The sequence below is a fragment of the Lissotriton vulgaris genome, chromosome 2_1 (genome assembly GCF_964263255.1).
Source record: "Lissotriton vulgaris chromosome 2_1, aLisVul1.2, whole genome shotgun sequence".
Lineage (NCBI taxonomy): Eukaryota > Metazoa > Chordata > Amphibia > Caudata > Salamandridae > Lissotriton > Lissotriton vulgaris.
Window position 1 is genome coordinate 1,982,386,149 of NC_141687.1, and position 15,804 is coordinate 1,982,401,952.

Sequence of the window (15,804 nt, forward strand, 5' to 3'; positions counted from 1 at the left end):
CATGTCTTGAAGTTTGCTTTCACCGTGTTCTTCCAGTTCGTTAAGATTATCTTTAGGGCCGCTGTGAGAAGCAGGTCTAGTAGATCTCTTTCTTCCCTACTGTTCAGGTTAGTCGTTACATGCCCTGTCGCTAATGTCACATAGTTGATAGTTAAGTCTGTTTTGAGCATGTCGTTTATGAATGCGTTTATCTGGGCCCAGAACTTCTTGACTTTGATGCATCCAAAGATGAGGTGTTCGAGTGTGCCCTCCTCCTTTTGGCAGTTCCAGCAGTCGCCTGATTCTGCTATGCCACTTTTGTGGAGCCTGGATGGGGTCCAGTAGGCCCTGTGTAGTAGCCAGTATTTTGTTTGTGCCAGTTGTGGGGTGATTTTGTTTTTTGTAGCTGAGCACCACATTTGCGCCTCTTCCTTTTCGTTTAGCTGTCTGCCTAGGAGTGTTGCCCATGAGTTTGTTGTCTTCTTGTTTAGAGACATGGTGGTTGGGGCGAGTAGTTTGTAGATCTTCGCTGTCTGGTGGCCTGCCGAATTTAGCATTTGCACGTACTTGACGATGCTCGGTTCCTCTCGGGTTAGGTTTGCTCTGGTTATATTATTTATTTATTTATTATTTATTTTAAGAATTTGTAGAGCGCAAACTGTCGCCATTGCAGGCATCCTGGCGCTGACAGAGTCTGAGGGGGAGAAGTGAGGGGTGGAGCAAGAGGAGGGCGTGGGCTAGCCCGGGAAGAGCCAAGTTTTAACCTTTTTTCTGAAAGGTAGGAGTTCCTCGGTCTGCCTGATCTCAGTGGGGAGGGTGTTCCAGAGTCTGGCGGCGGAGACCTCAAAAGATCTGCCTCCAGATCTGACCTTCTTGAATCTGGGGGTAACTACCAATTTGGCATCAGAGGAGCGGAGATGTCTAGTGGGGACATACCACACAAACTTGGATTGTAAGGGGGCTGGGCCAGAGCCATGGAGGGCCCTAAAAACAATACAGAGGGCCTTAAATTGCACTCTCTGTCTGAGAGGGAGCCAGTGCAATTGTGCCAAGGCAGATGGTCCATGGGATCGCCTCGGGAGCCCCAAAGCCAGTTTTGCTGCCGCAGATTGGACTCTTTGGAGTCTATCTAGTAGATACTCCGGGGCCCCGAGCAGGAGGGCATTGCAATAGTCCAACCTGCTCAGGATAGTACATCTAACTACTTGAGCATGAGCCTGGGTGGGTAGGAGGGGCAGAACCTTCCTTAAGGAGCGCAGAATGGCATAGCAGCAGGCAGAGGTTTTCTGAACATGGGTTTCCATGCTGAGCTTGTGGTCAAGCATGACCCCTATGTTGCGGACAGAGACTGCGGGCTGAACATTAGAAACTGTTTCCGGGGGCCAGAAATTTATGGCAGTTCTTATCTTCAGAAATGTGTATAGCTCTTTGTTGGGGAGATTGTATAGTTGTTGTAGGTTTGAGAAGGTCAGCTGCTTCCCCTTAGTTTCCATTTGTCTGGGGAGGCTGATTCCCTTTTTGATCCATGTGTCATAGTTCATTATTGCCCCTTGATATGATATTTTTGTGTTGAGCCAGATGGATTCCCATGTTGTACCTCTCAGCTTCTGTGTCATTCGCCTATCCACTCTCATCAGTGCTTCTCTGGTGTGCTTCAGTATCGTGTTCGACCATAGGGGGTGTTTGTTAGCAGTCAGTATCGCTGTTGGGTGCAGGCCGTCCAGGAGCTCTCCCTCCAGTTCTAGCCAGACTGGCTTGTACCGTTGCGTTTCATCGATCCATGCGAAACCTTGTTTGGCCAGGCAGGCTGTCTGGTAGGTTTTGAAGTTTGCCAGGTTGAGGCCTCCTAGTTCTTTCGCTAGCCTCAGTTTGGGTAGGCCAATTCGTGGTTTTTTGTTTCTCCATAGGAAGATGTTTATCATGCTGTCCAGTTTTTTGTGGAAGCTTTCTGTCATTGGGAGCGGTAGCATGTTTAGCGTGTAGTTTATTGCGGGTGTTATCATCATTCTAATCGTTTCAATCCTTCCCCACCAGCTGATGTATTTTGGCGACCACAGCTCTAGTCTATCTTTAACTTTTTTTAGCAGTGAGTCCTCGTTGTGCTGTATTGTGGCCGTTAGGTCTCTTCCAAACTGTAGGCCCAGGTACTTGAGTGGCTTGGTTTGCCAGGCTAGGCCGGAGTCTCCGAGTACCGATTTTGTGGTGTGGATGTTCATTGGTTTGCATTCCGATTTGTCCTTGTTGAGTTTGTATCCGGATGCCTCTGCGTATTCACCTATTGTCTCCATTAGCGCTGTGATTGACGTTGATGGGTTGGTGGTCGTGATGAGGATGTCGTCTGCGTATGCTGCGAGTTTCACTGTTTTACCTCCGATCTTAACACCCGTTATCCCCTCATTGTCCCTTATTTTTGCAAGTAGTGGTTCAAGTGCCAGTAGGAAGAGGCCTGGTGACAGTGGGCATCCTTGCCTAGTTCCTCTTCCTAGTAGGAGTGATTCAGATGTGCTTCCGTTCACCACTATTTTAGCTCTTGGTTTGTTGTATAGGGCCATTGTCATTGCTATGTATTTTTCTCCTAACCCGAACTTTGTCATGCAGTTCTTTAGGAAGGGCCACGAGACTCTGTCAAAGGCCTTTTCCGCATCCAGTGCTATCATGACCGCCTGTTCATTGTTCTGTGTTGTGTGGTTGATTAGGTGACATAGCAGCCTTGTGTTGTCTTGCGACAGCCTGTGTTTGATGTATCCCACTTGTGAGTTGTGTATGATGTCCGGTAGGATTCTATTCAGTCTGTTCGCAAGCACCTTTGCATAGATTTTGCAGTCCACGTTTATGAGCGAAATAGGTCTGTAGTTTTTCGGGAATTGGGGATCTTTACCTTCCTTGGGTATTATCGTGATGTTGGCCTCCCGCATGGTGTTTGTCATCTCACCTTTTTGTATGCAGGCGGTATAGGTTTCCGATAGTATTTTCTTGATTTTGGGGCAGAAGGTCTTGTAGAACCCGGTGGAGTAGCCGTCTGGTCCTGGGGCTTTGTTCCTTTTTAGCTGATTGATTGCAGCTTCGATTTCTTCTTCCGTTATGTCCGCCTCTAAGGGTGCTTTCTCTTCCTCCTTGAGTTTCGGCAGGTTGACATCTTTGAGGAGGGAGCTGCCTCCGTCTTTGCTCAGGTTTTTATCCTCAGTGTACAGATCTTGATAGAACTCCCTGAAGGCCTCCAGTATGCCTTTGTTTGTTGTTTGCGATTTGTTGTTTTTGTCTGTTATTGCTGCTATCGTGTGTTGTCTTTGCTTCCCTTTGAGGTAGGACGCAAGCTGTTTCCCTGCTTTGTTTGCCCTGCATAGATTCACCGACTTGAATTTTGTTAGCCACGAACCTGCTCGTTCGCTTAGGATTTTGTTCAGTTCGTACTTTTTTTTTGTGAGCGTGGTGAGTGTGTTCTTGTCTGTTATGTTTGCGCAGTGGCCTCTCTCCAGTGCTGCTATTTCCTCTTCTATCTCTGAGATCTTTTTGTTCCTGCTTCTGTTCATCCTTGATTTGATGTTTATCAGTTTGCCTCTTAGTGTTGCTTTGAGTGCTTCCCAGATGGTGTCTTTCCCCACTTCGCCGTTGTCATTTTCTTCCAGGTAGTTCTTTAGTGCCTCCTCTATTTCTTTAACATTGTCTTTGTTCTGTAGGATGTCGTCATTGAGTCTCCACCTTCTCGTCACGCTCTCATTATGTTTGCCGTTCAGGGTGAGGGATACGTGCGCATGATCGGAGACGGTTATTGGGGCTATCTCCGTGTTCTCAATTAGGTGTGTGTGGTTGTTGGACATCAATATATAGTCGATCCTGCTATAGGAGTTGTGCGGGTGTGAATAAAAGGTGTATTCACGCGCTGTGGGATGTTGTAGCCTCCATGGGTCTGCTAGATGATGCTTGATGCATAGGTCTTTGAGGGTGTTGCTGCCTGGAGAGTTGTGGCTTGGCCTGCTTGGGTGTCTGTCTGTTGCTTGGTCCATTGTCTTGTTCAGGTCGCCAGCTACAATCAGCAGGTCATCCTGTGGTAGTTCGCCGAGTTCGCCGTCTACCATTTGCCAGAAGGCTTTGTCTTCAGAGTTTGGTCCATAGATGTTCGCCACGTGTAGTCGGTCAGTTCCTCTTTGGACACTTGCTATCAGCAGGCGACCGTCTTCGTCCGTCTTTGTCTTTTGGATGGTGAGGTTAGCTTTCTTGCTTAGGATAGTTATCACGCCTCTCTTCTTTCCCTTAGCAGGTGAGCATAGGATGTCGCCTATCCATCTTGCCTTAAGGACGAAGAGAACACGCGGATTCCTTTCATGCAAAGGGGGTCATGCCATTCCAGTCAGTTAGGGGTCCAGTTTCTGGCCCTTGATTCGTTCTGTAGCCCACTAAAAACTGGGCACAGATGGCAAATTGCGATTCTGTTTGAGGGGTGCATTAATTACGGTGGCCACAAGAGGACAGTGCAGTGCAAAACAAGACATTTTATTCGATCAGCTTTCAGTGGAACAGCGGAAAGTGGAACAGTTAGTGGAAATGTTAGCTAATACAATATATATGACATAAAAAGTGACCTCCAAGACGCTTGGACTCATGCAAAATGTATTTCTGAAATCGTACTGAAAGTTCTACCAGGAAGGAAAGAAGTCAATCGCAGAGTCTTTCACTACACGTGCACTACCCACGCCCAGTGATTATTAGCACGCTTGTATTACTTCAGCATCAACCATGTATTATTCATGTTTGTTTGTTTACTTATTTATGCATTTTTAGATAGCGAGAACATTACCCAAAGGTGCTAGAGGGCTTTACCGTAAACTTATGTTGTTACATGGATAGTTATACAGGCTTCAGGATTAAAAACATATCGTTACATATAGTCAAGAATTACAAAATGCTAAATTATTTCGACCACTTTCAGTAATGCTGTTAGGGCCCGTATTGAAGCCGCTTTGGTATTCGTCTAGGAGGTTGTATTTGATGCGTTGGGTGAGTTGCTCTGCTGCAGACCTTTCAATGATTTTTGCAATGATTTTTCTAGTTGAAAACCCATTTACATTCTTTCGTGAGGTCAGAGCATCTGTGACCTCCTCAGATGTGATGCACAATGGCATCCCGACTTGCCAGCATTAGGGAACTCCAGTGGCTGAGGCCTGGATAGCAAGACACAGTCTGCTATTATACATTTAAAGCAACTTTATCCGATCTACAATCATTTTGCAACGTTCTGTGAACCATGTGAATGATATCACCCAGTGCCTAATTTATAAGAAATAAAATAAGAGTGGCCAATTTTTTCTTGGGAGGCCACCTCCCATTTTTATCCATTGTACTGCCTATTTACATTATTGGTTCCACTGCCTCCACCGGCACCACCCACTTTCAGGTGTGAAACCTGACCAGATTTGCAGCGAGCAAGCAAAGCAAGTGAGCCTACTTTCCTTAAGAGGCCTTCCAGGGGTTTCACCCTCCCCCCCCCTCCCCCCCCCCCCCAGTCAGTCAATCTGCATCTCACCCCTCACCCCCCGTTTTCACCTCAGTTTCTAAAAGGCCATAGGATCTGAAGGGGCATTTGTGGAATTTCCCAGTACATGCATGTTCATCTTTGGGGGGAGGGGGTAATGGCAACAGCTGGAATATGTAGGGAGTGCACGTGCCAAGCATTGTACCACCCTGCCAGTGGATGCTGGCACCAATCATCACCTGGTGTAGTTAAACATATCCTAACAGTTGACACTGAAGTTCAATGGGAGTATCCTGTTGCATCTGATAGTAGGAGTGAAGGGCCAGTCCAAAAACAGCATTTCTCATGACGTAGGGGCCACATAGACAAAGCTGCCAGGGGCTCCATGTCACGGGTGACACATTCACCCAGCCATACACATGTGTTTGGCCTACAGAGTGTTGCTTTGTGGAACTTGTAGCCTAGCTCTTACAGCTGAACGTATTGGCTCAAAACACCCAGCACTTAAAGTGCTGCGGGGTAAAAAGGTAGGACTGGTTGATGTTGGCCCAGATGACAGATGGTTACTTGGAAGTGCTGAATATAAAAGTTATGCATCCATGCAGCCTGAGGTGATTGCAAATCAGTTTCCAGCACTTTACCATGGCCTAGCGCCTCACTTGAAAAATACAGTTTTTACACTCTAGAAACACTGCTATTCTCGGGAGGTGTACTCAAAATATATTGCAATACTACTCGTGGACTGGACACCACCTCTAGTCTTGCAGCACCGCGCTTCTAGCCAATTGGTCAAGACATTCAAATGTATGCTCAACTTAAATCCTCACAACCTTATCTCCATCAAAGCATGATTCCCCTCCATTGGCTTCCAGTCACCTCTCATTGAATTAGAACCCCTCTGCCTCACCCACAATGTGCTAGTTAACAAATCACCAGGTTACTGTCAATCTCACATCCTACCAGAGTCCTTCCCTCCGTGGTGGCAAAATTCGTCCAGGACTGTCTGGGTGGTCAAAGACCTGGAGAATAAGATCATTTGCCTCCTTGGCACGGTAAGCTATTATCTAGCTTACAATGTGGAATTCAAAATCATTTCTGTTGTGTTATTCTTCCTGAACTCCTGCACAGATGACACTGACACACCATGCCGTCCCTCACTCTTTTGCTTTCCCTCTCTCTTATTCAGCATGGCAGGGGGGCGATGCCATCATCCTCACTGTCTATACAGCAATTTTGCACTTATATGAAGGTTCAAAACTTGTTGCGAGCTGCTGAGTCTGCACTTTGTACATCGGGAGTTTCAACCAAAAACCTCCTCCTCTCTGTCTCCCAACTCATTGAAAGATACTGAGGCATGGGCGAACAACTATCTTGCATCCGTGGAAAGCCAAAGTACTGGTACAAAGGTCTTGTGACCTATAGTCAATCCATCAAGCAGGTTCTCAGTGAAACATTTCTGAACTACCAACAGAACTAACAGACAAGCTCCCTTATCTCCACCTACTGTCTCTCTTTCTGTCTGTCTCTCTTTCTCTCTCTTTATTTAGTAAGAAAGACAATATTGCTCTAAAGATGAGCATCTTTTTAGTAGCTCCGTTCGTTGGTTTCTTAGGTATCCTAGGTAAAGGCAGGGTGAAATAAATGAAACAATGTGAAGACAATAGTGTCTGTTCTAAGAAAAACATGTCACCTTATGTCAAGGTATATCATTGAGCAGTGTAATCTGTAAAGTTCCTATGTATCCTCACGTGTAAATATCTTCAGAAACACCGCAAAGCCCACCAACACTGTATGTAGCAGGAGTCTTGATTCATTGTATGTGGTTACAGTTGATATGCTGCAGGTGTCACTTTCAATGCAGAGTGAGACGGCCTTTGTTTCTGAATCTCTTTGCCAGTCTCAGCAGAGTAACCTGTCGGTCACTTTCTCTAGGGATCCAGCGCACTGGACCCGGCCACATGTGGAGCACGCGGGGACGCTGCTGTTCTCGCTTTCGCATGAGAAGCTTTCCGCCCTTCCCAAGGTAAGCAGGCAGTGGATAATAGGCATATCCTCTCTGCCACCGTGCAGAATCTTAACTTGTCCTCCACAGCCCCTTGCTTCGGTTACCACCTTCAAGACCCATTTTGCCTGTAATAATGGGGTGATCAATTGGAACACTGTAGAGCCTGTTCAGTAAAGAAACAGGGCATGTACTCTTGTATATTTACAAATACATCCAAGTGTTGATTTCTTAGTTTTTGAAATTCACAAACTCATCAATGAATCTACACTGAAAGCTGGGTCTGGTGCAGGTATTCCATACAGATTCCTTGTGAAATTACATTATTTCCTGGTTGGCTCACATTCCCGTTGTCCAGAGTTTTCTGCGATGGAGAACCCCACATTGTGGGAAGGGATTCTGATCTCCCCATTTTTCTTTTTTTCTCCGAGGGGAGACAGTCTTTGGCCGTGTCCTGCTTCTTTGTTTTTCCTGTGGTGTTACTTCCAGTGGGTTGATAGGTGTGGAGTGTGAAGGGTATTCCCTATTTTGTACCCTTGTTTTGGGGTTTTCTGTGACAAACCCCAAGTCCACTGCTCCTTCCTGCTGGCACTCAATTACAGAGTACAAGGGATACACAAAAGGAGTAAATTGCCTGAAACCTGTCCCTGAACTGAGCCTTAACAGCCCACAAACTCTGTTAGGAAATCTGTATTGACAATGGGGCTGAAACCCAAAGTCAGCGCTTGAGAACTTCTCACTTACCGGTGGCCAGGCAAACCCCCTGCTTGTTGTTGGAGAAACTCTGTGATCAGGGAATGGCACCTGACAAACATCTTCATAATGCATGCGCCCACTGTGGTATATAGCTCACTGTGTTATAGATGACAGCTCACTCTGAGTTCCTAATGCAGGGGCAGCCAGCAGACCCTCAGGAGAATACGTGTTCTTTTACTGGTGTGAGCTACAACCAGGACTGACAATTTTTGAGTCACCTGGTAACGATGACTTGCTTGTTGGTTGCACTCGATTTCACTGGTTTTCGTTGATCCATATTGAAGTTTTATATTTATCTGGGTGCTTGTCTCGTCTCAGGATGTACTGACCAGAGACCTGCTGGAATGGCTGCTGGCGAGCCAGAGGCGTTGGGAGGCAAGTGAGATGGGTCGTCTATGCGGAGATCACAGCATCACTTATCAACATCAAATGAAGATTAAGAAGGCAATGCTTGTGTCTTCATTTGTAAAAACCAGCTACAGAGGGAATAGAGGTGAGAAGTAAATAAATGTAATATAAAGAAGGGTGTGTGGGTGTGTAGCTCTACCATTTTGAATAATCTTCTGTTCTGATATTGTACAAAACAACACTAGGTATTCTCTACAGTTGTGCACTTCTAAACATCAGCACGTTCAATCCAAGGCCTCAAACCAAATGAGATGCAACCCACCATATTCCAACATTCACCTTTCCCACTTTCACATATTAAGGTATGGAGCCTGAGGCTCAGTGTTCATGGTTGCACTTAGTAAACTGATTGTGAACTGAGAATTAAACCGTCCAGGATGTAAAAAGAGGTAAAAAGAAGCAATCGCCCCAGCAGTGAATTAAAGGAAAAATAAAATGCTAATAAGTCAAGGTTATTATTATTTTATTTTGTCCTGCTGCTGCGGCTATGTGGGGCGGGGCTGCTCTGACGAGAGGGGCAGGGGGAGTGGAGAGCATACTTTGTAAGTCGCATGAATGTTTGGCTGGCCGTCTCAGGCCGTCCAAACACTTGTGCGCACTTAGCGTGTTCTCCACCCAGGCTGCAATGCAGCCTGGATGGAGAACATGCCCAGGCTCCCATTCCCTGACTGAGCGCTGAACAGCAGCGCTCAGACCAATCACAAAGCTGCATTGCAGCGTTGTGGTTGACTAAGGGAGGCTGGGTGTCCTTCCTGTTCTCTACCTGCGGTGCGGTGGGACACGGAGAAGAGACGCAGCAGTAAGGTAACTTTCTTTTTTTCAGTTTTCTTTTTTTCAATCCCCTTAAGTGTGACCAGACACCGCCCCTATCCCCTTCCAGGGCACAGGCTTATCTACTGTGCAGTTCCAGAGCCAGGAGGGGTGAGCTGCTGCTCTCAGTGTTTGACTATAGCATGGTTATCTACTGCATTTGTGTAGTACACATGCACTTTGCAGCTGCACGCTCTGTTTCTGCACCGGGGCAACTTAACTGCATGCACTCCTGCTGAAGTGCTGAACCTGAACACCAAGCTTTGCATAGGGCTCTTCATGGTGCAATGCACTGATCCTGTGGTGCTGGAGCCCCCGCCTTGCTGCATCCTGTAGTGTTGGGCCCCTCCTAGCGTTAGCATTCAAGGGGAGAATCAGCGGGGCTGGGATGGCAGGAAATGGTCATTGAACACATCCTGCCGCAGCCTGCGTCCATCAGTCCCTGCCTGAAATCATGATAGTGGACGTTAGTCTTAATGTTGTTTAATCAATGTGTCAGTGTGAATGTATCAACACTCAAGCAGTACAAGACTTGCAGAACTGTCTACACATAGCACTCGCTGCACTGCTGTACATGCAGCTGCACCTACGGTCGCGGTCACACCCAGCTTCTCCCTCACAGCGCGCAGGTGTTGTTAAGGCACTACATATGCATGATTAATGTTGTGTTGTGTTTTACTGCGGTGATGCGGACCATCACACTAACATGCATTAGTCTAACACCTGATGTGTGGTACTTGGCTGGGCTGGGAGTGTGTTTTAAGTACTTTGAAGGCGCGTTAGTAATGGCATTGCCAACAATAAAATCACCCCAAAAACGTTCTACAATTTTGCCCTAAATAAGGGCAAGAAATCATTTATGGGGATCAGAGACATTCATGATATTAACAGTTACTGGTCCAAACATTTGAGCCAGGAGCTGTGGTCCAGGTGTTAATCATGTACGGGTCTAACAAGGGTAATGCCCTCCTGTCAATTCTTCCAATAATCCTGCTTCACCCACTAAAAACAGTTAAATATTTTGACCCTGCTCGTACCTCCCAGACTGACCTGTGATATGTATATGCATCCTATTAGGAACCACAAACACTTGGCTAACACAATCTACTTTTTCAATGCCTTTCAAGAGCCACACAATAGTGATGATGATCCTGAGCTTCAAGAATGAAAGGACTCCTAAGTAAAATATTTCAACAATATGGAACATTCATCAATTTAAACTGAGGCCAGTCCCTCCCATCGCTTGCCCCTAAAATATTCAGGAATGTCATGCTACCATAAAAGGTACAAAAGATCTGATATGCCCCATGATGTCATGCTATTGCTTTTATGATCCCACCATGATGTGCTTTATCTGGCTATAGGATATACTGTGCACCTCAATGATGAGGACCAACAAGGGTGAAACCAGCTTGGGAGTGTTTGTTTTCCAGTCCAGATATGCATGGATGTCTGTGTTGGTCTATTCCTGTTGGAGCAGGACTAAGAGGAATTTGCATGTGGATGATCCCTGTCTGGAGAGGTGAAACTAGAATTTGGCACAAGCAGTTGCAAGTAGCTGAAATTGTAGCAGCCTTGCACCCATCAAAGAAACCACCAACAGTAGCACAACGATTTTCAAGACAATCAAGCACTGCCCAACCCCCTACCAGATCAACTTATTCCTCACTCCATATAAAAGTGCAATGCCATCAACATCTTCTTTAGTGAAAAATATAGAAGACCTGACAGCATGTTGGCAACACCAAGCTTGATTCATCTTTCACGGCCATCCCTTTCCACAGAATTCCACAATGGTCATCCTTCATTGCCCTATTCTTTGCAGATACCACTAACATACTCAAATACCTTAAAGCAACTTCTTATGAAGATGATGTCTTACCCTTATCCTTTAGTCATGCTTCTCTGGAGATGCTCTCAACCCATTCACCAATGTCAATGTTTACCTCACACAAAGCATCTTCCAAGAAGCTCTAAAGAGAGGCCAGGTATTCCTGCTCCTAAAGAGACCTACACTTGACCCTGATGCCCTCACCAACTACTGCCCATAACTCACCTACCATTCATTGGCAAGATCATTCAGAAAGCAGTCTGTGTTTAATTTAAATATCACATGAATGCTAGCCATCTCCTGCATGATTACCAGTCTGGCCTCAGTTCACACTGCAGCACAGAATACTCTTCTTTGCACATCTGCGACAAGGCGCTCCATATCACAGATGACCCCTACCTCGTAATGCTGGCCTTTCAGCTGACTTCAACACAGTCAACCATTCCACCATCATTAGCATCCCGGAGTCTGGAATGGGATTCACCAGCAGTGTCTACTGGTTCACGTGCTACCTTTCCCAACTGACACCAGTATGTTCCAAATTATCCCTGTCACCTCCAGAGCCCACCAATGTTCCATACTGTCCTCGGTTATCTTCGACCTCTACATGGAGCCACTTGTTGTTCTATTCGTAAATAAGAGTATCAAGATTCACCAAAATACCAATAATACACAACGGTACTTGATAGTCACCTTTGCATCAAACATCCACCATCTCAAAAAGTGTCAGCACATCATCCAAACATTTCTGAAGATCAAGCCAATAAAGAAAGAATTCCTGTAACTTGCCACAAACAACAAACAAAAGACATTACAAATCAGACTCAATGACATTAACCTTGACAGCTTTGAACCCCAACTTACATTGAATGGCAAGTCACTTGGATTAATTCTGGGCACTATCCTCACCTTCAAGGAACACATTGCAAAGAAACAAAGATGGCCTTGTACTAGCTCTCTCTTCTAAAGAACGTGAAACCGGTTCTTCCAAAAAGTCACAAAAGAAATGCTGTTTAAGCCTTTCTACTCTTGCATCTGGATAGTGGTAATGCCCTGCTCCATGGCCTCCCAGACTCCACACCGGTCCTACATGCCACAGCAGGACTTGTTCAGGGTAAAAAAAAATATGATCACATCAGGTCCAAATTGATGGTATTCTGTTAGCTTCCCTTGTTAGCTCATAGAATATGTAAAACCATCTGAAGCATTTCTAAAGCCATCACAGCCAGCACCCCTGCTTACCTTGCAGAGAAGCTCACAATCTCCAGTGTTTCTAGACACACCTGCCGTCAGGGCACCATTAGACCCAATCAGACTGCAGACTAAGAATTGTAAAAAAGAAAAAACAAGGCATCAGGCCTTTTCTATCTATGTACCCAGGATCTAGAACAGCATTCCAGTATCCATCAGGACCGCCCCATGCTGTTCCAATTTCGGAAAGCATTTAAGATGCCCCTCTTTAAATAACACTGTATCACAATGCATTACCATATCAGCTACCTCTCCCATCACTCACTATCGTCATGCTTGTCTTTGATCTTATATAGCACTCTGCTGCCTTTTGACTAGGGTTCTTCTATAAAAAACACCACATATATAAATTTTAATGTGAAGCCCTCTGTGTGACAGGTATGTCCAGGCATGGGTGCTTGTTGTATGATAGAATACAAGCTACACCTCATTGATGAGCCCTAACAATGCTGATACCAGTCTAGGGCTCCTTGTTTTTCCAATTCCTGGCAGTTCAGGCTGGGCCTTTCCTGTTGAAACAGGACCAAGCTGGTTTTCATGTGGATGCTTCCTGTCTGGAGAACCTCAGTGGGAAAATGGCTAAAATATGGCTTGAGTTACTGTCCCGACTGAGCCTTTTGAAATAATTCAAACTATCACCTAATGTTGTTGTAGTGCTTTAGCTGGCCCCTTTTGTTCTTCATGATCGAATCTCACTTATTGTGATTGTCTTTAGTGATGTCACCCTATCAATCATTTTCTATTTTAACCTCATCGCTGCGGCGGAAATTTTCGCGCTATGCGGCTTTTTTCAAAAAGCCGCGTTAGATGACGAGCTCAGCTCAGTACTGATTTATAACATCATAGAAATAAATACATTAATACATACATACATAAATACATGATGTGTGACTAACAAATGACAAATCTTCCAGTAGCCTAGAACTCTATGAACCCACATATTAGTACGGTAAGATACCACAAATATTAGCTCAGGGAACGTAGATATTGTCAACTTCGCCAAGTCTCCCACTAGCACAGAGGCTGTAATTCTACTGTGTATCAATTTCTAATTCGTTTTTGTTGCAATTAGTTTGCAGCAACTTGAAGCAACATTGCAGAAGCATGTGCCACACTACTGAACACCAGCATAGGAGTACCAAAAGAAAGTATCATTTTTTGGGTTGGTTTGCATTAAACCTGTTGGTTATGATTTAATGGACAGGATGCACTATAGTTCCTATGTCGACAATACCACACAAGATTGAAAGAATTTAAGAAAACTTTAGACCCATTTGCTAGGACAGGAACGTCTGAAGTACTATTTTACACTGATCTCACTTTGGTACTGTGAAAGCATCCTAATTCTGGAAAATGGCATAGAAACATAAAATATCTGGTTTAAAAATTCAAATTGCACAGAAATAAGATCAAGAACTTTTTTCAATCAAGGTTTATAATTAAAAACTTAGGGTTTCCAAGAAATGGTAATTGTGAATTAGCCATTTACCTTATTTTCATACACCGTCTTCCTGTTGTGTGGCGTTTGTCGGCACTGTTAGTGCTCCAAGAGACTACTCTCTCACTCTCCATGCTGAAATACATCTCAGATAACCCCGAAATCCTACAGTGGTTCACTGGGTGACCCTGTTTCTCATTTTTTCAACTCTCTCCTTCTCCAGAGCCGGTTCCCAGCTGTGCCGATATGAAGATGACTTTCCCAGCGGCCTGGAGTGCCACGCAGCTTACCATGATGTTGGGGTCCGACTTTGAGGATTGCTTGGGTGTAATAAGTCGGGACACCAGTCTGTCAGCTGACCAGTCGAGAGCATCACTATCCAAAAGCAAGCAGGTAATACACCTATTTCTTCACCAGCCCTTATAGGAGGAAGGAAAGTTGAGAGGAATCGGGTTGATGTTCAAATCGAATCCCAATGAGCAGATGATGGTTGCTGGAATATATGTTGACAAGGAGGTGTGACAATATGGAGCTCTTGGGTATACTGCACTGAAGCAGGCTTGCTTTGGACCAAAATAGAAGTGATCAGATTGTTTGGGAATTGCTAGAGAGGAAGCAGACTGTTAACGTGAAGGCGTGCCCTCTTACTCCATTATGACGTAGGCACTCAATTAAATTGAGTGGCTTACAATGTGCCAAAAGCAGTTCACATATAGCGAAAGATAAGAGTGCCTACTCTGTTTAATTTACATATTTTTAAGGTAACCCCATAGGAGAATAATGGGGTCTCTGTGACTCTCAAGGGGATGAGCAGGCTTCCTCGAGCATGTTCCGGATTTCAATGAGTATTAGCAGCTGTTTGTGTACTGCTCACTTGATGACACTGAAATATTGGAAATAGACCTGTGATGGCCTGGGTCTTCACTGTCCAGGGAGCGATTTTCTGAATAAGGGCTTTAGCAATTAAGTCCTCAATTCTGTTGGGATTATTTTTTTTTTTAGGTTTCACCTGAGACAACGCTTGTGATGTAGGCAAAATATTTTGTGAACAAAAAAAAAGCTTAAAACAAGCTTGGAACTCACCCATTACTTACCATTACTAACCACTGGTTGGCTTCCACGTTACTCTTATTTCTTTGCTTCTTATTGGTCAGCCCTCCTGGTTCCTCACTGGGCTTCAGTGTTTTTTCCCTGCCACGGAGCATGGACCTAGTCCTGTTTATGGTCAGTGTACTTCCACGGGCCATGTGCTCCTGCAGGTACTTTAACTTTTTGCCATGCACAGAGTTGTCCGTTGTGGCTTCCTCCCTCCTTGCTAGCACCTCCTTCATGTTGCTTTACCCCCTCCTGTCCATTGTTGCTGCTCTCTCCATTCTCCCACGCACCACTCTCGTGTTGCTTGCCCCACCACGCTTTTTTACAGCTATTGCACAACAGCACGAGCTACTGTGCAACATGAATTAAGGAAAAAAAACACAATGATGCAGGCAATGCTAGCCATGTTCTAGCGCTTTTTTCTTGAATTTGAGCAATTGTATACAGCAGCCTGCGCTGCTATGCAATATGTCCAAAAAGACATTCAAAAAGCAGGGGCGGTGGGTGACATTTGAAAGTGGCGGGGCGCAAAGTGATTTGCATACAGCACTGTAGCGAGCGAGCGCAGCGAGCGATCCCGAACCCCAAAAGAGGGGTTTGGGGGGAAAACCCCCCCTAAGAAAATTTTGAAAAAAAAGAAGAAAAATCGTGCATTTTCAAGCAAATTTGAGAAAGCAGGAAGGTTAATAAAGCGATTGTGAAAGTGCAGTTATTACATTAATAGATGGCATAACATAGGTAGCTGCTTATTCAGTATAACCACA

General features: G+C 45.1%; 1 protein-coding gene across 1 annotated transcript in view; it reads left to right on the top strand.

Moving 5' to 3' along the window:
• Nucleotides 1-15,804, top strand: part of STRC (stereocilin) — a 446,062-nt gene that overhangs the window by 298,726 nt on the left and 131,532 nt on the right. Inside the window, exons 22-24 of the mRNA XM_086957009.1 lie at nt 7,382-7,472; nt 8,526-8,700; nt 14,169-14,338. Of these exons, the coding sequence (XP_086813135.1) occupies nt 7,382-7,472; nt 8,526-8,700; nt 14,169-14,338 (436 nt within the window). The remainder of the gene's footprint in view (nt 1-7,381; nt 7,473-8,525; nt 8,701-14,168; nt 14,339-15,804) is intronic.